Consider the following 26,910-nt stretch of genomic DNA (forward strand, 5'->3'; position numbering starts at 1 on the left):
GAGAATTCGATACCTAGCTGTAAAGCCCAAGCAGACAAATTGTCCAAGGTATCTTGCAATGGTCCTTGCAAATCGGCAGCTTTGGCTCCTGTAACAGAGATAACACTGTCGTCTGCAAGTTGTCTTATCGTGCATGAATTTGCCAGACATTCGTCGATGTCATTTACATAAAAGTTGTAAAGAAGGGGGCTTAAACATGAGCCCTGGGGAAGACCCATGTAGCTAATGCGAAAAGTTGCCAAATCGCCGTGCGTAAAATGCATGTGCTTTTCGGACAGCAAATTGTGCAATAAATTGTTCAAAATTGGAGAAAATCCTTGTCGGTGAAGTTTACCCGAAAGAATGTCAATAGAAACGGAATCAAAAGCCCCCTTAATGTCCAAAAACGCAGACGCCATTTGTTCTTTGCGAGCATACGCCAGCTGAATATCTGTTGAAAGCAACGCAAGACAATCATTCGTCCCTTTGGCACGGCGGAAGCCAAATTGAGTATCTGATAGTAGACCATTTGATTCGACCCAATGGTCTAAACGACGAAGTATTATTTTTTCCATCAATTTCCAGATACAGGAAAGCATTGCAATCGGCCTATAAGAGTTGTGATCAGAAGCTGGTTTCCCTGGTTTTTGGATGGCGATCACCTTCACTTGCCTCCAATCCTGCGGTACAATGTTTTGCTCCAGGAACTTATTGAACAAGTTCAACAAGCGCCTCTTGGCATTGCCGGCTAGATTCTTCAACAAGTTGAATTTGATTCTATCTAACCCAGGCGCGTTATTGTTACAGGACAGGAGGGCAACTGAAAATTCTGCCATCGTAAAAGGTGATTCTATCGCGTCGTGGCCCGGAGACGCATCGCGAACAATGTTTTGCTCAGGAACAGAGTCCGGACATACTTTCCTGGCAAAATCAAATATCCACCGACTTGAAGACTCCTCGCTTTCGTTGACCGTTACGCGATTCCGCATTCTTCGGGCTGTGTTCCAAAGAGTGCTCATCGATGTCTCCCTCGACGTCTCGTTCACGAACCGACGCCAATATCCGCGTTTCTTTGCTTTAGCCAGGCTTTTAAGCTTGGTATTAAGCTCCGAATACCGTATATAGTCGTCGGGTGTACCCCCCTTCTGGAGACCAAAAACGCGTCGGATCTTTGCGTGTAGACATCGGAGCACTCTTTGTCCCACCACGGAGTTGGAGGCCGCTCTTTGATCGTTACGCCGGGATATTTCTTCGTTTGGGCTTGCAACGCGGCGTCGAGGATCAAGCCCGCGAGGAGGTTGTATTCTTCAAGTGGTGGGTGATGTTGATTCGACTCGACCGCTTTTGAAATCATTTCCTCGATTGGAAGTTATACAATCGACATTTCGTGTGAGGTCATACGGAATGTCAATTGGTCGCATGCGAGTTGAACCGTTAGTAATTGGAATAATAATAGGCAGATGGTCGCTACCGCGAGGATCGAGGATTACCTTCCATGTGCAATCCAACCGTAGCGACGTCGAACATAAGAATAGATCCAAAGCGCTTGGGCGCGCTGGAGGTTTCGGGATACGTGTCATTTCACCGTTGTTCAAAATAGTCATGTCGAAGTCATCGCAAAGGTTATAGATTAAAGAGGAGCGGTTATCATTGTAGGGGGAACCCCAAGCCACACCATGAGAGTTGAAGTCTCCCAAAATCAAACGTGGCGAGGGAAGAGGTTCTATTAAATTAAAGAGCAACCATTGCCCAACCTGTGCTCTGGGAGGGATATATATTGAGGCAATACAAAGCTCTTTACCTTGTATTGTCATTTGACATGCGACAACTTCGATGCCTGGAATCGAGGGGAGGTTAATACGATAGAAAGAATAGCACTTCTTAATCCCTAAAAGTACTCCTCCATATGGGGTGTCTCGATCAAGGCGAATAATATTAAAATCATGGAAGTTGAGATCAATATTTGAAGTAAGCCAAGTTTCACAAAGGGAAAATGCATCGCATTTGTTTCTATTTATTAAAACTTTAAATGAATCCATTTTTGGTAAAATACTTCTACAATTCCACTGTAATACAGAGATAGAATCCTTCGTATACGCAGATGAATTAGGCATCGAAGGATACAATCGCTGCAAGGAGGGGCCATTGGGCAGTCAACTGCTTCAAAAATGATCTAACTGTTGGGAGGAATGCTGTAAGAAAAATTTTAATTGGATCGGGTACATTGAAAGTTTCAAAAATCCAGTCCACAATGTCAGAAAATTTCACTAATCCAGAGTTTGTTTCATCAACTGGGAGTGCAAAAGGAACAACTGGGGTTTTAGATGTTCCTGGCAGTGCTGGGAACTACTTCTGGGACTTTAAATTTGCAAGCCCAGGAGGAGTTTGCTTCGGGTTTTCCGCAGCACTGTTTGGTTTGTTTGTAACTTTCATTTCACTTTGGGAAATCTTAGGGCCTTTTCGGGGAAGTTTGGGAGAGGAAATATTTTTCCTCTTTCTAGACGCCCCAGGATTGGCATAAGTTGTTCCCGCTGGTGAATCTTCAGAATCGGTTTCATCAGAGGACAACAGATCAAAGGGGTTCGATGTTATGGTAGAAGTGGTCACGGTCTTCTTCAGCATCTCAGCGTAAGATCGCTTTGAACGCTCCTTAAGTGACCGCTTGATTTTATCTCTGCGCTGCATGTACACCGGGCATGTGGAGAGCTCATGCTGATTTTCCCCGCAGTGAATACATTTTTCAGCATTTACACTGCAAGAATCGTCCGCATGAGTTTCTCCACACTTGCTACATCGTGCCTTATTGCAGCAGTAGGCGGCTGTGTGGCCTAGCTGCTTGCAATTGGTGCAATTCATAACACGGGGTACATACAATCGCACAGGCAGACGAACCCGATCGATCGAGACGTGGCTAGGGAGAGCAGATCCGGCAAACGTAACACGAAACGAGTCTGACGGAGTGTACACTTTTGTGCCGTTGACAAGAGACACAGACCGCAATTGCTTGCAATCTATGATCTTTACTTTTACGTCGTGACACAAAGCATTTTTGAAGCAGCCAAAACCGCTTGCCAAGATACACTCGACCGACAGACTCGAATCGGTTATGACACCGTCGATCTCCACGTCTCGTGCGGGTATATAAACGCGATACTCGCGTGTGAAAAGCTCGGAGCGAGCAATAGCGTTGGCCTGTTCCAGGTCGCTGACCACGACACGGAGCTTGTTGGGTCTGACCTTGGAGATTTCGGTCACGGCCTTGTACCCCTCCGTCAGGTCTTTCGAAATCTGCAGGATGTTTAACGGTTTCGATTTCGGTCCTGCTTTTGGCCGAAAGAAAACAGTTAAGCTGCCCTGAGATCCGTCCGGGTAAAGCCTGGGGCGAGGGGGGGCTGGAGAATTAACAGAGGAAGGGTTGGCAGGAGGGACAGGGTCGGAGGGGTTCGGGGATGGTGGCACGGGAGGCGAGGGATCTACATCCATCGCGCTAAATCTAGCGCACTAGCGCCGACAGAACACGTACCTCTTTACCCTCCTTTCAGCAGGGTTGGTTGTCCGAACGGTCGAAGCTGCAGCCGTTACAGCCAGCAGCACCAATACAGCAGCTCCAAACAGCCACCAGCAGCGAGCCGGGTGTGTGATCACTCAGCACAGCGACACAACTCGCTGTCAACTGTTGGCTTCTTCTTTTTCTTCCTTTGTGTTGAGATTCTCGTCCACTGCTGTAGCACAAATCACTTAGCAGCCAAATCGGCTTACGCACCAGCAAACAGCCACGATGCGAAACAGTTGCACAAAGGCGGGCGACCTTGAACCTTCACTCGACCAGGCAAACAATGCCAACACTTGCTCGCGCGTCTTTTGTTTTATATTCTATCGGAGCGATCAGCAAACACGTCCTATACTGATGCGTGCTCGGCACAGAATGAGGAGATACTCATATTTAATGGGGATCGCCCATTTCAGGCTGCTTTCCAGAAACCGGAAGTTAATGTTAATGGAAGTAAAATGTTGTCTAAAGTCGATTTGTGGTTCCAGTGCATCATTACGATTCCGGAAATACCCATATTTCATGATGGCATTTGGAGACAATTTCTGGATTTTGAACGTCATACTGGTTAAAGAAACTCTCGTATTAGGTGGTATTTGGTCATTTTCAGCTATTTTTTCAGAAACCGGATGTCTCCATGTTAGAATTCAAAATGGTAGCTGTGGTCGATTTAAGCTTTGTGCTGTGCTCTGTGCTCGATTTATCATTCTAGATCCGGATATTATTATATTGGGTGGAAATCGGCCATTTTTGGCTGTTTTCCAGAAACCGGAAGTTGCCATCTTACAATCCAAAATGTTGCCTGAGGCCGATTATGGAACATATTCGTTACCACTAAATACATTCACCTGCCAAATATGGTTCCATTTAGTTGATTAGTTCGAGAGATGTGCAGAAACATGTGCTTCCAGAAGAGGGAGAAACGCCCTGGAAATATTTATTACCTCTAAAAATATTCACATGCTAAATTTTGTTTCAATCAGGGTTGATATTTGTTGACACTCTTGAGTGAAAGTGAAAAAAAGCATCCATAAACGTTATTTTTTTTACAATCCTTTCATGGTTCTCCCTTCCCGCTTTTTGCATGGAAGTGAACTGTCAAAACACCTCATTATATTTCATGCGATGAAAGCAAGACAACAAAATCAGTTTATTAGTTAACAAAGATTGTCAAGGCATCGGTCAGTGTCAGTGAAAAAGTGTTTTGGTGAGGTTTATTTTGGTTGAGTGGACTGTTTGTTTTTCTTTTTCGCTTTGAAGTGAGGATCATTTGGTTGGATTTGTCGTCAAATTTTATTCCGTAACCGTGAACGATGCGCGCGATCTATTCCATCTGAGTATAACAGCACGTTCGTAGGACGAAAATCTAGTGTATCTGAAAGAGTGCTGCGATCATTGGAAGTGAAAATTGAAAATGATTGGTTGTAACTTTCGAAGAATTTTGCTGGGGAAAATGACTTTTATCAGCACTGGTTTCAATTACTCGGTTACTGCTTAAGTTGTGCAGAAATTTCTGTTTCATTTGTATGGGACCCCTCCCTTCCAGAAGAGGAGGGGTCCCAAACTATCATAGTAACCTTTATCGGCACCAAAAACTCCTACAAATTTTCACGTCGATCGGTTCGGTAGTTTTCGAGCCTATATGGATCAGACATCAACATCAATATTTTAGAACTTAAAGAGTGAATATACATTTTCTGGATTGAAGCGTTCATGTAAATTTATTATAACAAATAAAAGTTTGAATGAGAAAGGCTGAGCCTAACCGCTAGGTGGTTTAATTTAGGTTTTTTATAAAAAAATCAACAGGAAGCCTTTATGTTCGTTTGTAAGAATCGTAAAAAATGTCAACAAAATTTCATTGAACGAGCATGAGGTTAAAAGCTCAAAAACTCGTTTTCGGTAACTTTATAAAAACACATGAAATTTTCGTAGCGCGACACCATAACTTTGATTCTATTGTAACTTGGAGTAGAATTTTACATACCAACATATGCTTAGAAAGGTCTCATCGAGTACTAAGAAAATCCTGGATACTGCTTTTCTACAATACAAACATACATAACATTTGCACAATACGAAAAAACACAACTACAGTCATGGAGAAAATAATAAATACACTTGAAGTTTTGATTAATTTATCAAATTTGCGCACTGATTTAAGTTGTTATATGATATTATGTTACGTCATTACGATCTACAGACACTCTCTTTCAAAGAGGAACGGAGAAATAACTGGAATTTTTCTGTGTCGGTGATTCCGAAAGTTTTTTGCGTGTTTTTAAGGTGGCGAAAAAAAAATACACTATTGAAAAAAAATACAAAACATTACAAATAAGCTCTATTTCTCTAAATATCGTTTGCAAAGTGACCTTTTACGTTACAAAACTCACTTCCAATATGTCGGGGCCTGTCGTTTGTTTTGTAAAACCATATTTATTTTTCGTGGTATGTTTACCACCAAGTTTTCACGCGTAGAAGCTGGGCTAGCATGTCACGCTGCCTGTACGACGTTCCATAAGTCTGTTTTATTCTTTGGAAGCTGCTTTGCAACCTAAACTTTCACAATCTTCCATAGAATTTCTAAAGGATTTAAATTAGGAGACTGGCCAGCGAAACTAATAATTTTATATTTTCGTTTGAAAATCATCTTCTTGTTTTCAATATTGTATGTTTAGGATCGTTATCCTCGAACGAAGAGGCATGTTTCCATTGGCAACTTAATTCCTAACTTATTGACTATAAAGAGAGCTTATCGTAGCAATTGTGGATTGCAACGATTTTTGTCGAAAATTGGTAATAATTAGAGACAGTGGTAATTTGCGGCAAAATAATTCAAAATTCGCGGGTGCAAAATAGAAAATATTCAAATATCGCGGTAATTTCGCGGCAACCTAAATAAAGAGATTTTTTAAAGGATAAACAAGAAACAACTGTTTTATTTAGTCTAATATGCGGTAATTTACGCGTACGATAATTTTTTTGCATTATTACTAATTAAAATTACATGCTTTATCAAATTGTTTTAGTGCTATTGCAGTGTTGGCAGACACGTATTATTTCAGTTATATTGGCTCACGTCGCGTTCCGTATCTATTGAGTTTTCGGTAATCGGTAAATATTTAATTAAAAGGGGAAATTCAAGAAAACGTCCGCGAATCGAATTAAATTATAAAAACAATCTCACTGTCAGATATTGAAAACCCTAAATTAATCCACCTAGCGGTCAGACTCTGCCTTTCTCATTCAAACTTATTATTTGTAAAAATAGATGCTTAAATCCAAAAAGGTATATTCACTCTTTGGGTTCTAAAATATCGATGTTGTAATTGAAGTATGAAATTTGACGTAATGTTAGTGCTTGAGAAATAGCGAAATAAAAGAAATGACTCTTGATTTCGAACAATTCAATCACGAGCGATACCGGGAACGTTCAAATAGTACGATACCACATTTAAATCATGTTGAGGCCATATATATTGATCAAAGCAGGTATAGTGTTGAATAGTCTTTGAATTTCTTTTCTTTCCAAAACTTTTGAACAGCATATCAAATTGTTCTCAGGTTTGTTATTTTTAAGTTTTAGAGATGACTCGTTTGTATGACACTAGTTATGTTAAAATAAGTCGTGTAATACTTGAGATAATAGACTTTCGTTGTTTTACCAATTTAATACATAACGGTTGCTTAAGTTTTATTAATCAAACGAAAAGGGAACGTAAAGGGCGGCCAAACTTTGAAACCACGTGTTCAATCATAATTCATCAGTTAACCCTTAACTAGCCCGTTCATTTGATATCAATATTGTTCAAATCGGTTATGTAGTTCCTAAGATAATGAAGTTTTGTGATTTTCACATTTCGATACATTACAGACGATGTTACAGTTCGATTACAGCAAAATTCAATAGGGTGTTATGAGGCAGCTAGACCTTTCATTCGACACTAATTTCGTGGAAATCGGTTCAACCATCTCTGAGAAAAGTGAGTGAGTCCAAGTAGTTTGTTTTCTAAACTGGATTTAACATTTTAAAACATAACAGGCAAAGTAATAATAGTTTTGCAAAAAAAAAAATCAATAGGGTCCTATATGGTAGCAAGACCTTCCATATGACACTGATTCTATAAGAATCGGTCCAGCCATCTCTGAGAAACATGTGTGAGATTAAATTGTCTCCAGAACCCGTTTCATTCCATAACTTCTGAACCACATGTTCAATCTTCATAAAATTCAAAAGTTGAGGGTTTTTTAGGTAGCCCGTTTATATGAAACCAATTTTGTTAAAATCGGTTGTGTAGTTTCTGAGATATTGATGTTTCGTGATTTTTAAATTTCGATACATAACCTCTAAACTAGAAATCAGATTACAATTAAATTCAATAGGGTCTTATAGGGCAACTAGACCTTTCATTTGCAATTAATTTCATTGAAATCGGTTCAGACATTTCTGAGAAAATCGAGTGAGATTGGGAGAGCATTACACACACACGCACACACACATGCAGAAAATGCTCAGCTCGTCGAACTGAGTCGAGTGGTATACGACATTCGGCCCTTTTGAGCACTTTTAAACCTTTAATTTTTGCAGTGATTGCTACACTTTTCTGGGAGAAAAAAGCAAAAAGTGAAATTATAGAAATGACTTTTAATTTCAACTTCAATCCCGAGCAAGGCCGCTAACATTGAAATAGTACAATATCAAATTTAAATGATGTTGTGGCCACATATTGTGATCGTAGCTATAGTTTTGAACAGTCTGCGGGCTACGTTTCTTTCTATAACTTTCAAACCACATGTTTAAACATTATAAAATTCATTGTTTAAGGGTTTAAAAGCTCAATAATTTTAATTCAACTATGTTCATAGCTTCTGAGATATGAGAGCGATTTTTGCATTCTGGCGCAGCGCCAAAACTAAAAATTTGATTACAATGAAATTCAATAGCAACCTAAGCGGCAAAAGACCCTTCATTTGACACCAAGATAGAAAAAATCGGTCAGACCATCTCTGAGAAAAGTGAGTGCGGAAAAAAGGTTCACAAACACACGTACACACCCACCCACAAACATATACGCCTATACATGCATACATGCAGAAAATGCTCGATTCGTCGAACTGAGTCGAGTAGTATATGACATTCGGCCATTTGGATCACTTTTCTACCTTTTAATTAGCCAGTGATTGTTAGGAGAAAGTCAATATGTTTACTTTCATTATGTGATTTCACATTTTTATGAATAACGGACAAAGTTACAATCCGATTACAATGATATTCAATAGCAACCTATGGGGCAACTAGACCTTTCATTTGACACTAATTTTGTGGAAATCGGTTCAGCCATCTCCGAGAAAAATGAGTGAGTTTAAACAACCTCAGGATAACTTTTCTTTACATTACTTTTGAACCATATGTTCAATCATAACTAAATTTAAAAGTTAAGGGTTTTGGAGACAGCCCGATCATTTGGAACCAGTTTTATTGAAATCGGTTATGTGGTTTCTGAGATGTTGATGTTTCGTGATTTTCACGTTTTGATACATAACCTCTAAACTAACAATCCGATTACAATGAAATTCTATAGCAACCTATGGCGCAACTATTCCTTTCATTTGCGATTAATTTTATGAAAATCGGTCCAGCCATCTCTGAGAAAAGTGAGTGAGAAAAAAAAGTTGCACATACACACACACATACATACATACATACAGAAAATGCTCAGTTCGTCGAAAGGGGTCGAGTGGTATACGACATTCGGCCATTGGGACCACTTTTATACCTTTGGTTTTTCCAGTGATTGCTATACCTTTCTAGGAGAAAGGCAAAAATGCTTACTTGTACGCCCTCAGTTCATCTCGCAACTTGGATTTTATCCCATTATGTAGGTTACCAAAACCATTGCTCCAAGTGAATCTAGCAGCCGAATGTTTCGAAGACAATTCAACTCGGGTTAACAAAATCGCGTTGTAAGTGAGCGATTTAGTACTGTTTCATCTTTTCGGTTGCATAGAAAAAGGCGTCGCGCTGCTATCTAGGTGCCCAATAATATTCAACTTTGTCCGCCTAGCTGGTTTTCATGAATTTCGCAGGTTTCAAATCGAAATATTTCATAATTGACATAGAATGTTGCTGTTTTTCATTACTTTCGCGGCATTTCGCGAGTTTTAGTGAATTCCGCGGCCGATGCTGGATTTCGCGGGATTTGCGGCTTCCGCGAAACCGCGATTCATCACTGTCCCTAGTAATAATGTTTTTTGACATAGCTTCTAATGATTCAACACCAGTAGTCTTTGTAAATCGAGTGTACCAAACTAAGGAGGACTTTACAAAATCATTTTCAGATTTTTATTCTGAACCCTTTGAAGCGTTTTCTTCCACTTCCACAACTTGACCAAATCAATACAGCATAAAGTATTGCTGGTCTGAAAATTTGTTTATAAATCCCAAGTACCGTAAACTGGGGTGACTTTGATCACTTTTTTGATTGTATCTCAAATATTTTCAGAATATACTGAAAACAATATTATTCGATATTTTTAAAATAAGTACTGGCATGCATTGAAAAAGATTCAGTCACTACTTCAAAAGTTTAACAACATTTTTGCTGTTTTTAAATATGCTTCAAAAATTTTACACCAATCATCATTCCGGGGTGACTTTGATCACTTCATTATTTCGATGAATTTGGTGTAACACTTTGCTACTTTCACTAAATTGAACAGTCTTAAACGGCTTAAACGAGTTTATAAATATGGAAAGCAATTTGGGGGCCATTCACATTCTACGTGAACAGTTTATAATGTCGAATGTACAAAATTCATACAAAATTTTTAGAAAATATATGAATTGTTATCCACTGAGAGAGAAGGTGGTCTAAAATCATCAAAAACTAGTCCACGAGGAATATGACTTATGGAATTGGCCAAATTTGCATGTTACTTCACGTCTTAGGTTTTTGTTAAGAAGAAATATGTAATACGCTGTGGAGAATATTGGGACTCAACATTGCCTTTGAGTAAAAACTTGCAAAAATAACAATAGAATGTATTGTTATAATATTTGTTCATCTTAAGAACTAATCTGGGAACAAAATCAAAAAACTTTACGTATTGCAACTTGTTGTTGTATGCAACAAAAATCGCCAAAAATACACTTTATTTTCAATTAATATTTTAGCAAGGAAAACACTCTTGAAATAGCAGGAAATGCATGAGTAGTAGCAATGCGAACATATATCCACGCATTCAGTGAAGATCACGACAAGTCCCAAGCACTACGAGCGCTTTTTTTCCACATTTTGAAAAAAAGAGGTACAGTGATCAAAGTCACCCCAGTTTACGGTACTTAACATCAGACCAAGTTAAACTAACCCCATTAATCTTGACAACGTGATTATTATTTGGCTTGAGGAAAGAAGCCCCAGTTTTATGAGGAAAAATTATCAATTGAGTTTCAGACGTCTTGAAGAGATTTTCCACTTTTGCAAGTAAAAAACAATATCGCACGCTCAGCCTTGGGGCTAATAGTGGTCTCGATCAACTAGATTAGTTGAGAGAATTCGTTATCGATATTGTTTTTGGCACACTTTTGCAGGTGTAGGATAAGTACAACGATACACCGTGCCCCAGTGCTGAGTCGAGAAAATTTCCAGCTCGAAAAGTTCCTCGACTCGAACGGGATTCGAACCCGATATCACAACCGTGTGGGAGAGCTAGCCGACCGACATCGCTAACCACAGAGCCACGGGGACCACGTGCACTTTTGCAAGTAGGAAGAACAAATATCTAAACTTTTCTGCAATCGACTGCATATGACACGATTTTTTTTTTCCTTTTACGGAAATGCTTGTGTCATCGCAGAACAATGACTTGGTGCATCCTGGAGGCAAATCAGGAAGATCTGAAGTAAATATGTTGTACAGGACTGGACCCAAGACTGAGCCTTGAGGCACACCTGCTCTGACTGGAAATCTATCAGATTTTGAATTCTGATAGACAACCTGCAGAGTTCGATCAGTAAGATAAATTTTTAAAATTTTGGTTAGGGACTCTGGAAAACTAAACGTTAGCAATTTCGCAATCAAATCTTCATGCCAAACAATGTCGAATGATTTTTCTATGTCTGAAAGAGCAGCTCCCGTGGAATAACCTTCTGATTTGTTAGCTCGTATCATTTTAGTAACTCTGAGCAATTGATGAGTAGATTTCGCCCATGGCAAAATCCAAACTGTTTATCTGCAAAAATTGAATTTTCATTGATGTGTGACATCATCCTGTTAAGAATAATTCTCTTAAACATTTTACTTATTGAAGAATGCAAACTGATGATCCTCAGGTGGATTCTTATCCGGCTTTAAAATTTGAGTTATATGTGCATTTTTCCATAATCTCTTTCTTTGAACAAAAGTATTTGAGCCTTTTGTTCATTGGATGCAAGCAAACGTTCACCATTTTTCAAAACTAGAATAGGCTTTGAAGGTTTCTTAAGAACCTTCGAAAGCTTCCAAAAGTGTTTTGAATATGGTTTCAATTTTTCAATTTTAGTTTCATAATTTTGATTTCTCAGAAGAGTGAATCTGTGTTTAATCTCTTTATGTAAATCTTTATAAATAGTTTTAAAAACAGGGTCACGAGAACGTTGATATTGACGTCTGCGAACGTTTTCCAAACGAATTAGAAGTTTAACATTTTCGTCAATTAGGCTGATACAAATTTCGAATTCTTTTTATGTCCAAGGTTATCAAAGTTAGCAAAGGGGGTGGTAGGAAATAAATAACACCGAGACGAAAAAAAAAAGAAATTTCTTTGATCAAAGTTTGTGTGCGAGTTATGACGTTTGTAACTTGCACTCAAATATATGTTGAAAAATAACACTTCATTATTATTATTATTTATTTCGCTTGCCTTTTGACGACACTCTCGCTGTCACTGGACTTGTTTGTTGCTAAATTAAGCATTTATGCTGTCGGAAAACCAGTAAAATGAACAAAACGGTTCAAGGTTTTTTTTCTTCCCCTTCCAATATTCAACATTTTCGAGGGGGGGGGGGGGTTAGGTTGACATAAAATGAAAATAAAATTTGTAACGGCTTTATTGGTGAATCCAATTTCACTTGAACCTTTGGAACAGAATAATTCCTGGCATTAATAATTGCACATTTTAATGCTTTCAAAACGGAGCAATATTCACTTCTACAATCGACGATTTTAACGTTAAACATCGATCATGGAATAGCGTAGTGCAGCGTAAGCACGGTATATTTCGTAGATTGTAGACTGGTGACTAACGCTTCCACTCGGATTGTATGGGGTACAATGTTTGGGAGTAACATTTAAACCAATCTGAGATGAAGTAGGCCCGATAATCATCATTGCTGGTCACGCCCATCTTTACCGTAGCTTGGGGATATTAGAAAGGATATTGATGATGTAATACTTACTTAGTGAGAGGCCACCGACTCAGTGACACTCTCGTAAGTACTACGGAGTTAGATTAAGAGGGTTAGGCGGGAACTTGTTGACGTAAAAACTATCTATTAAAATTGAAAAACAGGCAAAATTCCATGCATCCAAAGCTCTCAGAGTTTATAAAAATGCAAGCATGCACCTGAGCCAAAACATATTCCTAAATTTGATCTCAAACTACCAAACTTATCATAGTACAGTTGTCGTGAAGTCACGTCACGCTGCCACAAAGATTATTCATTATTAGAACTATTTAGCTGCAACGTTTAACCAAAAGCTTGAAAAATCGGAAAACTCGAAGAAATTATAGTGTTTAATTGAAGTTGTTTAAAGCGAAGTTTTTTTTTAAATGTCAAAATTGTCATTATTAGCATACCGTCATGGATTCATGTGATCCCGAATTATGATGCTTCGAAATATCACGCAAAAATCAATATTTGTTCAAAAGCTAGAAAAATCATGAAATGAAGCTTGACAAAATTATGTCAAAGATTTAGTTATTTGAATCTTGAAAATATAAGAAAAGCTTCTAGAAAACTAACTTTTATTTAATATTTCACCGATGAATAAAAAACCTAAATTAATCCACCTAGCGGTCAGACCCAGCCTTTCTCATTCATACTTTTATTTGTAAAAATAGGTTTAGTTTCGAATTTAATACATAACGCTTGCTTAAGTTCGATTATAATCAGATGAAATGGGAACATAGAGGGCAGCAACATTTTGAAACCACGTGTTAAATCATAATTCATCAGTTAACCCTTAACTAGCCCGCTCATCTGATAATAATATTAATCAATTCGGTTGTGTAGTTTCTGAGATAATAACGTTTCGTGATTTTCACATTTCGGTACATTACAGACGAAGTTACAGTTCGATTAGAGTAAAACCAATAGTGTTATGAGGCAGCCAGACTTATTATTTGGCACTAATTTTGTGGAAATCGGGTCAGCCATCTCTGAGAAAAGGGAGTGAGTCCAAGTAGTCTTCGGAATATTTTTTTTTTCATAGCTGGATTTCACATTTTTAAACATAACAGGAAAAGTAATAATCCGATTGCAAAAAAAATCAATAGGGTCTTACAGGGCCACTAGACCTTCCGTTTGACACTGTTTTTATGGAAATTGGTCCAGCCATCTCTGAAAAACATGAGTGAGATTAAACAGTCTTCAGAACACGTTTCTTTTCATAACTTTTAGAACACAAGTTAAATCTTCATACAGTTCTAAGGGTAAGGGTTTTTCAGGTAGCCCGTTCATTTGAAACCAATTTTGTTCAAATCGGTTGTGTAGTTTTGGAGATAGTGATGTTTTATGATTTTCACATTTTGATACATAACCTCTAAACTAAGAATCCGATTACAATGAAATTTTAAAAGGGTCTTATGGGACAACTAGACCTTTCATTTGCAATGAATTTCATGAAAATCGGTCTAGCCATCTCTGAGAAAAGTGAGTGAGAATAAAAATCTGCACATACACACACACATACACACAGACACATACAGAAAATGCTCAGCTCGTCAGGCTGAGTCGAGTGATATATGCCATTCGGCCCTTTGGAGCACTTTTATACTTTCGGTTTTGCAAGTGATTGCTATACCTTTCTAGGAGAAAGGCAAAAAAAAAGTTGAATTTGTTTTTATTTTTGCCTTTCTCCTAGGTCTAGCAATTACTGAAAAAACCAAAGGTATAACAGTGCTCCAAAGGGTCGAATCTCGTATATCAATCGACTTAGTTCGACGAGCTGAGCATTTTCTGTATGTGTGTGTGTATGTGTGTGTGTGTGTGTGTGTGTGTGTGTGTGTGTGTGTGTGTGTGTGTGTGTGTGTATGTATGTAACGGTCTCCTTATCTCACTCAATTTTCTCAGAGATAGCTGGACCGATTTTAATGAAACTAATTGCAAATGAAAGGTCTAGTTGCCCCATAAGACCTTATTAGATTCTATTGCAATCGGATTTTTAGTTTCGAGGTTATGTATCAAAACGTGAAAATCACAAAACTCCATTATCTTAGAAACTGCACAACCGATTTGAACAAAATTGGTATCAAAAGAACGGGCTTGCTTTTTAAACCATTTGTAAAATAATTTTATAAGGATCGGACATGTGGTTCAAAAGTTGTGTAAAGAAACGTGTTTCAAAGACTGTTTAAACTCACTCACTTTTCTCAGAGATGGCTGGACCGATTTTCACAAAATTAGTTTCAAATGGAAGGTCTTGTTGCCCCATGAGACCCTATTGAATTTAATTGTTATTGGACTTTAACTTTGTCCGTTATGTACAATAATGGGAAATCAGGCTATGACAAGAAACAGGTTTCTAAGACTGCTTGAACTCACCCACTTTTCTCAGAGATGGATGAACCGATTTTCACAAAATAAGTTGCAATAAAAAGGTCTAGTTGCCTGATAAGACCCTATTGAATTTTATTACAATCGAACTGTAACTTTGTCTGTTATGTATCAAAATGTAAAAGTTATGAAACTCCATTATCTGAGAAACTACACAACCGATTTGAACAAAATAGTTATGAAATGAACGGACTGTCTTTAAAACCCTCAAATAACGAATTTTATGGTGATTGAAACGTGTTCAGAAAACTTTTTTAAATTCACTCGTTTTGCCAAAGATGGCATGACTGATTCCAACAATCTTAGTGTTAAATTGAAGGTACAGTTGCTGTATTGGTACCCATTACATTTTATTATTGTAATGGTTGACACAATCGAAAAAAAAATGCTGCTCTAAAGTTCACAATAGTTGCCCTAGAAAGAAAAAAATTCACAGGAAAAGCTATAATTTTTAATTTTTTTTTTAGTTTGACCTTCGGGGCCACACTTGTGTTGACCAGTGTAATCGGACTTTTATTTTAACCATTATGTGTTAAATTGTAAAAATATTGAAAGTCTATTCTCTCAAAGATTTCACGACTTATTTAAAGAGTACATGTGTCAAACGAACCCACAGACTGTTTAAAACTAGCTGCTTTGATCAAAGTTCGAAATTAGGACATGATATGATAGAAAAACTATTTAATTTGTACAAATATTACATCAAATTTCAAATACTATGCTCCAATTATTCCTTCAAATACAACATCAATATTCTAAAATCCAAAGTGTGGAAATACCTTTATTGGATTATATTTGGCAATTGAAAGATGTTTTCCAGAAACCGGAAGTTGCGAATTCGGATTTCACAATTAAGTATGGAGTTGATTCCTGGCCTCTGAGCATCACCCCGGGTACTGAAAAACTCACATTGCGTAATGTAAGTCCCTTTTAGACTGGTTTCCAGAAACCGGAAGCTACTGTCTAGTAATTTTAAATGGCGTCTGAAGATGATTTCTGGCCTCCGGGTATCATACCGCTACCCCAAATCGTATTAGTCATCTGGATTAAAAATGGGGTTTAGGGTCGGATTCTGGCCACTGGGTATAATCCAGGTTTCAAGAACCCATATTCATTGGTATTTGTCCATTCATGGGATGTCCCTCAGAAACGATTAGTAAAATCAACTGCGTTAAAGAATTCAAATTAATCTCCCTTAATTCCCTTCCGCCTACATCCAACTAAACGACAAGTACACGTTAAGACCCCGGATCCGGAAACAGCAACTAGACCCGCACGATACTCTCAGGGCCCGAGGAAGACAACCCAATATGACAGTCCGTAATATCTTGGCCCAGCAGTGGAACATATTCAATTAGCTGCTAACCTATGGCAATGGAAAACCAAAACAACAAATCAGTGCTTTTAATGCAAAACATTCTAGCTTTAAGTTAGATTTAGTTTCAGCTCGTAGTCGGCAGCGAGGATAAAAAATTTGCTTTTAGTTATTAAGATACTTTAGAAAGTAAGCTACTAGATATAATTGGCGCCGTTAAACATTAAATTGTATTTGTGCCGTGTCAAATAAATTATAGATGAAGAAAAAAAAACAAATTTTGGGTAGCCAACAGTGAAACTATACCTGACATTTAAAACATAACATTCAAACACCTACATTAACACATGCAAATAACATGAAATAAATATGTTTTAAATACATGACGCGATTTTTTTTTATCGTGGTACTATCGAAACGTCACTGTACTCATATTTATGTTGGACACGATTATATTTCATTCGATTAGATATCATTTCAGATTCGATCACTTATAGTATGATTTTTTTTTCTATTTCAAATATAACATTCTTTTCAATCACGAGCAACTCCGGGAATAGCACAATATCAAATTTAAATTTTGTTGAGCCCAAATATTTTGATCAAAACAGCTACAGTTTTAAATTGTCTTTGAATTTCGTTTCTTTTCATAACTTTTGAACCACATATCAAATTGCTATGAAATTTGCTACTTGTACATTGAGAGACAATCCGTTCGTATGACACTAGTTATGTTCAAATAAGTCGTGTAATCTTTGAGATAATAGACTTCCTTTGTTTTTATAATTTAATACATCGAACGAAATGGGAACCTATAGGGAAGCCAAACTTTGCAATTGACACTAAGATTGTTGGATTTAGTCCAGCCATCTTTGGGAAAATGAGTGAATTTGAAAAGTCATCGGAACATGTTTCTTTTCACAACTTTCGAACCACGTGTCTGATCATTATGAAATTAATTAACCTTTACTTAGCTCGTTCATTTGATACCAATATTATTCAAATCGGTGTAGTTTCTGAGATAATGAATTTTCACATTTTGATACATCACAGACAAAGTTACAGTCCGATTACAGTGAAATTCAATAGGGTGTTATGAGGCAGCTAGTACTTTCATTTGACACTAATTTTGTGGAAATCGGTTCAGCCATCTCTGAGAAAAATAAGTGAGTTCAAGTAGTCTTCGAAATATGTTTCTTTTAATAGCTGGATTTCACATTTTAAAACACAACAGGCAAAGTAATAGTCGGATTGCAAAAAAAATCCATAGGGTCTTATGGGACAACTAGACCATCCATATGACACTGATTTTGTGGAACCAGCCATCTCTGAGAAACATGAGTAAGATTAAACAGTCTCTAGAACACGTTTCTTTAAATAACTTGTGAACCACACGTTCAACCTTAATGAAATTCAAAAGTTAAGGGTTTTCTAGGTAGCCTGTTTAGTTTAAACCAATTTTGTTCAAATCACACACACACACAAACACACATACACACACATATACACACATACAGAAAATGCTCAGCTCGTCGAACTGAGTCGAGTGATATACGATATTCGGCCCTTTTGAGCACTTTATACCTTTAGTTTTTGCAGTGATTGCTATACCTTTCTAGGAGAAAGGCTAAAAGTTCACGTGAACAAAAAGGGATGAGGAGGGGATTTTGTCAATGTCCACGCTTGAGAGGTGAAAGACTGTTTTTGTGTTCACGCGGAATGTGGAAAGCCTCTAAGAGTTTTTTCGTCAAAAGTGGCTTTATATTAGCCCCAGAAACGTTGAAATAAATAATGTCATATGCTTCCTTTTTCTTGCAGCACCATCCCCGCCAAGAGACTTGACGTACAAAGATCTTCGGAACGATTCCGTAACTTTGCAATGGAAAGCACCTCTCCAAATTAATGGTGGTAAAATGAACTATGAAGTATGGTATAATAATTTGTATACTAAAGTATACACTGACGATTATACTGACGATGTAACGTTCGTGTTAGGGCAGTTAGAACCATTTACAAGGTACAAGATCATTGTTCGTGCATATACAATCGGATATTCAAACAACTCGAATTCTGTTGACCTAATAACGGATATTGGCACTCCGGGTATAATACATCAACCAGGTTCAGTGGACCTTAATGATACTCGAATATCTATTATATGGCAAATACCAGAACGACAAGCCGGTTGCATAGAATATTATGAGCTTCGAATAAAAACAAATGCACAAAACGAGGATGCTGGTACAATATCCCGCGTACAGAGTACAAGATGTCGTCTAACGCGATCTATTTGTCAAATAAGCACGATTGAGTCAAATCACACAGATAAATATGAGTTTTCTGTTCGTGCAGTTAACGTTATTTTAAGTCCACATGCACCAAATTATACCATTTGGAATAAGTTACCTTGTGATAAGAAATATTCCTACTACATAGACCATGGAGTATCCGATACATACCTTCATAATCAGAACATGGATACAGTTGAATGTGAACTAAGTGGGCAAGAGGTTCCCTTCATCAACTGGACCAGAATCGATCCATACGCTACATTGTTACATGGTCAATGGTCCAAACCGCTTGCGCATTGGTGTAATTATGGTCCAGGCGCGTCTTTGATCATTATTGTCATAAGAACCATCATTGCGTGTCTAGGAATATTTGTTTTGATATTCTTCTCAGTCATAAGTATGCAGAAAATGAAACATATTAAAAATATAAAAGTTGTTTTGCCCGATGCGTTGAATGACATCATTACTCCGGCCAAGTTAAATAGATCAAAAGAACAAAGTTTTGGTAATGGACACAAAAATTATCGGGAGCGCTTAGGAAAAGCTTACGATGATAGTTTTTCACCATTCATGTATGAAAAAAAGGAGGGTCAGTTGCCTACTCTAGAGGATTCCACGAGTTTGGAATCCTCTGAAGAAACCGTTCGCAATAAAGAAATCGCGAACACTATTGATTTGTTATCATTGTCAGGTGACTGTAAATCGGTAAGTATCTCTATATACAAATGGCTCATTCATAAAACAAACTTGGCATCGACCATCACGGGTTCGGCTCAAATTTGGATTTCATTTGTTTCACTTTGAAAAAAATCCCAATTTTGGTGTAGATTGGGACCCCCCAACTTGTTGCAAAATTTATATACGAAATAAACAAAATTTATACGAAGACGCTAGGTAGACTGTGGTAACGAAAAACCATGTGAGTGTTTGCGTATATGTGTGTGAGAGAGACTGCATTGTGTATAAAAAAATATAATAAAATAATTATACACGGTGCTCCCACAGACCGTTATTATAACAATAAATGCACCAAAGGATCTGAGTACACCATTCGATTCGTTATGACATCCAGAATTTCTGGCAAAATTTCAAAATCATCGTACGGTACATTTTTGAGCCATGCCCTTTTGAAACTACCAAAAAGTGATAGAAAAACAACTACATACTTTACACGTTTTTCAACCACCATTCCATGAAATAACTTTCAAAATAGTTTCTACACATTCCAAATATTTTATCTCATGACATTTACAATTGTAGGGAAGATTCATTTGAAAATCCCACGGTGCACGGTGGTCTAAGCTTGAAAAATTGTGACCGTTCTAGATTTGACTGTGAAAGCATGATTTTATGTACTCAATGTCTTCAGTAAAATTGTTCCATAGGACAAGGCCTTACTTTAGGTGTTTTCGAGTTTTCGATCAATCCACCTAACAGTTAGATAAAATATTTTTTTCTAATTTTCAATATACCAGATTGCTTGTAGATACTCCGTTTTGTGTGAGGGGCAGAATAATTTTATTCAATTAATTTTTCTATAGAATAAGCTGTTTAATGCAACAGAAATATGAGACAAATCGCGCAAAATGACCTATGGTCGAATATCGATCATTTTTTATTTGAATGAAACTTTGCACACGTATTTGGCTTAGCAAACTGAGCATTTTGCACCGATGCACAGTGGGGCAAATTTATCCGCTGGCGCGACAAAACCTCATCAGTTGTTTTCACAGTGTTCATGTCTTCGGCAATGTTGTTCACCATAAAAACATGTTATTGAAAAATGTATTCAGGTAGCTTTAATTTTTTTCTACAGATGGCGCTGACATCTATCTTCTGAATAAATGGTGCTAGCCATTTTGTTTCTTCGGGAAAGTTGTTTATATCATCAATTGACATAAAGTTGTCGAACATATTACAACTGTAGGACTAACCTCTAACGAGATAAAACTATTTTCATTATTCATGAACCCAAAATTTCAGTAATGAATTATAACTGGGACTTAAGTACATATGTTTCAATTTCAGATATATTCGAACTTTCGAGTCATCATGAAATGAATTATTGAAGGTTTGTAGTTGCTTTTGTATAGTTTTTTGTCAACCTATGATGTGTCATCATATTTGAGAAAGAATATAAAATATAGTTTTAATGTTATTGTTTGTGATAAAATGTTTCAAATACGAACATTGTTCAATTAAAGATTAGTTGGTCATGTTCCCTTTCTAAGAGCTCCTCTTGTTTAATTTTATACCATTTAACATGAATACTAAACGCTTACTTTTGTTTAAAACACTGTTCACCCAATAACAAACTGTTTCCTAGTACTAATAATTATTTCCGAGGGGTCTTAATACTACTGGACGTCAGTTCCGAAAGACCCCCGAACACAATCATGGTCGTGTTGCATACACCGGCATTCAGCAAAGCCTATTGTAGGAGAAACATCGATACGGACACTGCTGATTGACGATTTTTTACATGAATTGACATGAAAACAATCGTGGCGAAAACTCGAATTACTCGGTAAGTCGCAACTAGTAGCAGCTGATTTTTGGTTTAGTACTAGCCAATACCTTGTATTTTAGTAAAATAATAGTGTCATAGCAGAACAACGTAGAACTTCATGTTTTTCATATTGCCGAAAATGAGGAAAAATTACAAAAAAAACTTGTTTTACACACTATGTCTCCTACGAACCTATTTGCAACAAAACTGTCTCAATATCACATTACCTATTAGTTTATACTCTGTTTTATGAGGATTATATGAGTTAGCTAATTAATTTCCAAGTATTTGCATTCCCTACTGGAAAATATCTGTGAAAATTTTTTCTTCCATTTTACAAGCCTTGTAAATCCTCACTTTCACAAAATTATAGCACACTTTCTAAGTTATTTCTCAAAGTGAATTATCATAATTTCCAGCCGATAACATGTCTACTGCAAGTAGAAAATAAAATGAGGCATGAAAACAGAATTTCATCTTTTTTAGTTTTGTCGCGACTTTTCTGGGTTCTACCCCACAGTGCGATGGAGAGATTTTTTACACCCATGAGTTATATTCTAAAAAGGCGTATGCTATTTGGCATAGATTTTATTCGAAGCATTGTAGCCCAGAAACCGTTGTTTGTATAGAAAAACTGTCTGAGAATGAGTTGTAGGGAATTAAAAATGCATCATAAAAAAATATACACTGTAAAAAAAAATTTCTGACCAAAAAAAATTTAAAATAAACATCAAATTTTAATTAAAAAAGTTTAAATTTTAATTTAAAAGAGTTGATTCTTGTAAATTTTTTTCTTAAAAGAAACTCGACGTTAATACGCAACTTTTAAAAAAAAACCAGGGTGGAGAAATGAAAAATAATTTTCTATGGTAGATAATTTTTTTAATAAAAATTCTAATTCAAACATTTTTCAAAATATTTGTATTATTATGATTTTAAAAGATGCAGGGAGTCATTTTGAATCAAAAAGCTTCTGGTAGTTAACATTCTAAAGGCAGCGGTTTTCGAGTTATTTTGAATTTAAGCTCAAAAAATTATCAAAATTTAGGAAAATACACGTTTTTCTTAATTTGTCCGTGGTTCTCCAGCAAAAACCTTACGTTTTTTGGAATGCTTAATCAAAAATATACAATTCATTCTTTGACAACAAAACGATTGGATAAATAACTCAGGCGCTGTACCTTAGCCTACCTACACGTTCCCCCTTGCCGAATGTTTTATAAAATAATATGTTTGTCGTGCAACGCTACCTACTTGTTTACTGATAATAACTGTTTGTAAAGTACGCTACCAATAACTACTGGGTTACCTATAATATCTGTTTTCGTATATAAATACGATTGCACTTCTCCAGAAGTGTTAGTAATAGTTTGCATTTTGTGAAGATGAATAAAGTGAAAATGGAATACACCAAACCCAAGGGGTGTGAAGCCTTTCCTGATCGTCGGTGCTCATCAAGCTTACGCAAATTAAACGAAAACGTTATTGCAAAATTAAAAATGTTGAACAGTCAAGCTCATTTTAATACCTTACTCACCTTACCAATCAGACGAGAGCCGTGGTGGCTCGTGCTGTATAAAGAATTTGTCGCCATGTTGCTCGGTTTTGGGCTGTGTTTCGCCAGTTCCCCAGGCGTCTCATCACCCGCAAGTCTCCTTCGATCTGGTCGAGCCATAGTGCACGCTGCGCCCCTCTGTTTCTGGTGCCGGCAGGGTTGCTGAAGAGAAGTGATTTCACAGGGTTGCCGTCCGGCATCCTTACGACATGACCGGCCCACCGCAACCTATTAACTTTCGCCAGGTGTGCAATGGGATTCTCTCCAAGCAGCGCGTGCAGTTCGTGGTTCATGCGCCGTCGCCATTCTCCGTCGTCCGTCTGTACTCTACCGTAGATAGCCCGTAGCACCTTTCGTTCAAAAACTCCAAGAGCGTTAAGGTCCTCCGCGAGAAGCGTTGTTGTCTCGATCCCGTAGAGGACTACCGGTCTTCCTCCGCCGTTGCAAAGTTACGTGATATGATGTCGAAGTCATCCGCGAAGCCCAGAAGCTGAACAGACCTTGTGAAAATTGTGCCCCTCGTGTCGATGCCCGCCCTCCGGATCACACCCTCAAGGGCGATGTTAAACAGCAAACAGGAAAGTCCATCACCTTGTCTCAACCCTCTGCGCGATTCAAAGTGACTCGAGAGTATCCCCGAAACACGCACGCAGCACATCACCTGCGCCATGGTAGCTTTGATCAATCGAGTCAGTTTATCCGGAAATCTGTTGTCGTGCATGATCTGCCATAGCTGTTCTCGATCGACTGTATCATAGGCCGCCGTGAAGTCAATGAAGATGTGATGTGTGGGCACGTTGTACTCGCGACATTTCTGTAAGATCTGTCGGATTGAGAAGATCTGGTCCGTGGTGGCACGGGCTCCCATGAAACCCGCTTGGTACTGACCCACGAACCTCCTGGTAAAGGTGATAGACTGTGAGAGTATTTTTTAGGCGGCATTGATAAGCGAGATGCCGCGGTAGTTGCGGCACTCCATCTTTGTCGCCCTTCTTGTAGATGGGGCAGAAAACTCCTTCCATCCACTCGTCTGGCAGTTTTTCCTCCTCCCAAATCCTGGAAATGACCCAGTGCAGCGCTCTAGCCAGCGCCTCTCTTCCATGTTTCAAGAGCTCGCTCGGCAGTCCGTCTTTGCCTGCGGCTTTATTGTTTTTCAGCTTCCCGATCTCACAAAGAACTTCGTGAATATCGGGAGCTGGTACTCGGTCATCCGCTGCTGGTGCTCCTAGATCAGTTCCTGCTCCGCTTCTGTTTACTGTTTCGCCATTCAGGTGTCCATCGAAGTACTCCTTCCACCTGTCGAACACCACTGGTTTACCTTATCATAGAATTTCCGCGTTTCACTGGCACGGTATAGCTGCTCCAGCTCCTCATGCTCACGATCCTCTTGCTGGCGCTCCTTTCGTCTGAGAATCGTGGTCATGTCGTTCCGTGCCCGTTTGTAATTGGCCTTGTTCTCTCTCGTTGACCTGCCCAGGTATATCGCCCAGGTCCGGTTCTTCTCATTCACCGCTGCCTCGCACTCCCCGTCATACCAGTTGTTTCTGCCACTCGGTGCTTCCACTCCTAGTGTCGCCGAATGGTACTTCGGACTGCCAGTCCTCGGGAAGCTGCGAAGTTGACGCATCTCTGGCCGTTGTCGTTCGTCACGGTGTGCAGGCTATGTTGGCCGATCACCGGCTTGTACATTTCTTCCCTACCGATCTGCGCGTTCATGTCCCCGATGACGATCTTGATGTCTCTACGCGAGCAGCTATCGTAGAGTTTCTCCAGCTGTGCGTAGAACTCTTCTTTCTCTACATCGGGTCTTCCTTCGTGAGGGCAGTGCACATTGAGGAAAGTATAGTTGTAGAACCGGCCTTTTATTCTCAACAAACACAACCTCTCGCTGATCGCCTGCCACTTGATCACACGACTCTGCATCCTGCCCAGCACTATAAAGCCGGTACCCAGCTCATTGGTTGTGCCGCCGCTCTGGTAGTACTGTGCCCTGCGGCCACAAATCCTCCGTACCTTCTCTCCTCTCCTCTCCGGCAAAGCTCCTGGAGCGCAACGATGTCGAAGTGGTGGGGTTCTAGCTGATCCAGCAGAATCCGGTCGCCACCCGGGGCGTTCAGCGATCTACAGTTCCATGTACCGAGCTTCCAATGGTCGTCCTTATTTCGTCGCCTAGGTCGCTGCCAATTGTTCCGGTCCGTATTCAATTCTTGATTGCTCGTAGTATTTTAATTTTTCGGCATGCTGCCTTACTAGGGCTGCGGATGCCTAGTCTCGCGACGGGGCTGCCGTCTTGGGTGTAGCTGGCGAGACGCCGCATTTCATAATTCAGCCGTCCGCTCCGGATCAGACGCTGTTTGAGCCGCCCCTAACATGGGGAACAGACACTCGGACAAGCTGCCCTCCTAGGAGAGCAGCTCCCTCTTCCCTGTCAGCATACGACCAAATTCCCACCAGTTCACCGATCGTCCCTTGGTTGCTCGTATCCCAGTTGGTACCACGTAGAGGTAGGGATAGGAGTTGCTGGGCATACTGGGGTCTATTTTATGCCAACTAGTACGGGTGTACTGCTGGAACGCACTGCCCAGCCGTTTACCAACCAGCTCATTTTAATACGTCTTTATCAATTTGTGATTCGTGTAGATTATATTGTATCAAAGTGAAAGATGAATTTGATCTCGAAGAGCATCCACACAATTCATTCATAGAACCATCAACATCAGAATGTGGAAGAAACATTCTACCGACGGAGTTGCAACCATCTGCATCTGAATATGAATTGGCGGAGATACCATCTACTACAACAATCGTCATATTCAACAACAATCGTCATATAATCATCATATTCTCAAGAAAGCATTCAAAAAGAATACTCCAGAGCACAGACAATTGAGTTATTCAACAAAGGCCTAGCTGGAATTAACGTTTCACAGATATCACTGGCAAAGCTCAATCAGTAAAAATATTCTAAAAAAATATCTAAACATTACTGACGGTATAAGAAAAAACATTTTCGATTTTGATGCTGAAGAGGACCTGGACTTATTGAAACGTAAAGCGAGAGACTTCGACGAGATGATTTTGCAGTTAAATGAAAAAATACTGCGCCCGAATGCTCGAGGGAGGATAAAGTAAGAATACTTTCAGTTCTACCGAAATCTTAGAACAAACAAACGATAACAGAATAGTTTGAAACAACAGAATACATTGTGAAACAGGCTCGGTGCATATCAAAGGTTAGTGAAATATTGGCTATTCCTGATGTGAGGCTTGGAAATGGATTGCGCCTGGAAGTAAATAGTTGGAGGGGGTAACAAAAACACGACCGCATGACGTGGGACTGCTGTATTTTTCTATATTTTTTATCTAACAGTGAATTTTTATTTGCTGAGACATTAGAGCGCTTTAAACAATGTTGAATAATTAATATAAATAAAATATATGAATGAAACCTTATTTATATTGGCATCTCCACTTCACAGACATTCGAATCAAAAAAGGATTTGTTCCCAACTTGTAATCACAAGACAAACATTTGAACTAGCGAATTCGGTAGATTCTGTTAAACACTGTTAAACTCATTTTTCTACCGCAATCCGTACAAGGGAACTAGGGGAAGATCCACGGGATAATCCAGCGAAATTCCAAAACGACCAAGTATTTGAAGAACGCCTAGACTTTGCCAATTTGCAATAACTACTAATAATTTTCTCCTTTTCTTTTCTTTGTAGGAACAAGACCGATTCAATTGATAGGTGGAATAGAACTGACGCTCCATCGCGCAGTTCGTGTTTATTAATTCTTATCTTTAGATGAACAATTTGTTTTGGTTTCTATTCATATATTGATTGTTTTATTGAAGCTTGTAAATGACGAAGTTTTATACGAACGGATCTGAT

General features: G+C 38.6%; 1 protein-coding gene across 7 annotated transcripts in view; it reads left to right on the top strand.

Moving 5' to 3' along the window:
- The window catches only part of LOC129724178 (cytokine receptor-like), a 493,346-nt gene that overhangs the window by 242,887 nt on the left and 223,549 nt on the right, over nucleotides 1-26,910 (top strand). For 5 of the 7 annotated variants that reach the window (XM_055678854.1, XM_055678856.1, XM_055678860.1 and 2 more), the window contains one exon: nucleotides 18,478-19,655. In XM_055678854.1, the coding sequence (XP_055534829.1) occupies nucleotides 18,478-19,655 (1,178 nt within the window). Of the gene's footprint in view, nucleotides 1-18,477; nucleotides 19,656-20,766; nucleotides 20,890-20,978; nucleotides 21,022-26,910 lie in introns of those variants that run through there. The other 2 variants (XM_055678857.1, XM_055678859.1) reach the window with 2 other exon arrangements.

This window comes from Wyeomyia smithii, chromosome 2, assembly GCF_029784165.1.
Source record: "Wyeomyia smithii strain HCP4-BCI-WySm-NY-G18 chromosome 2, ASM2978416v1, whole genome shotgun sequence".
NCBI lineage: Eukaryota > Metazoa > Arthropoda > Insecta > Diptera > Culicidae > Wyeomyia > Wyeomyia smithii.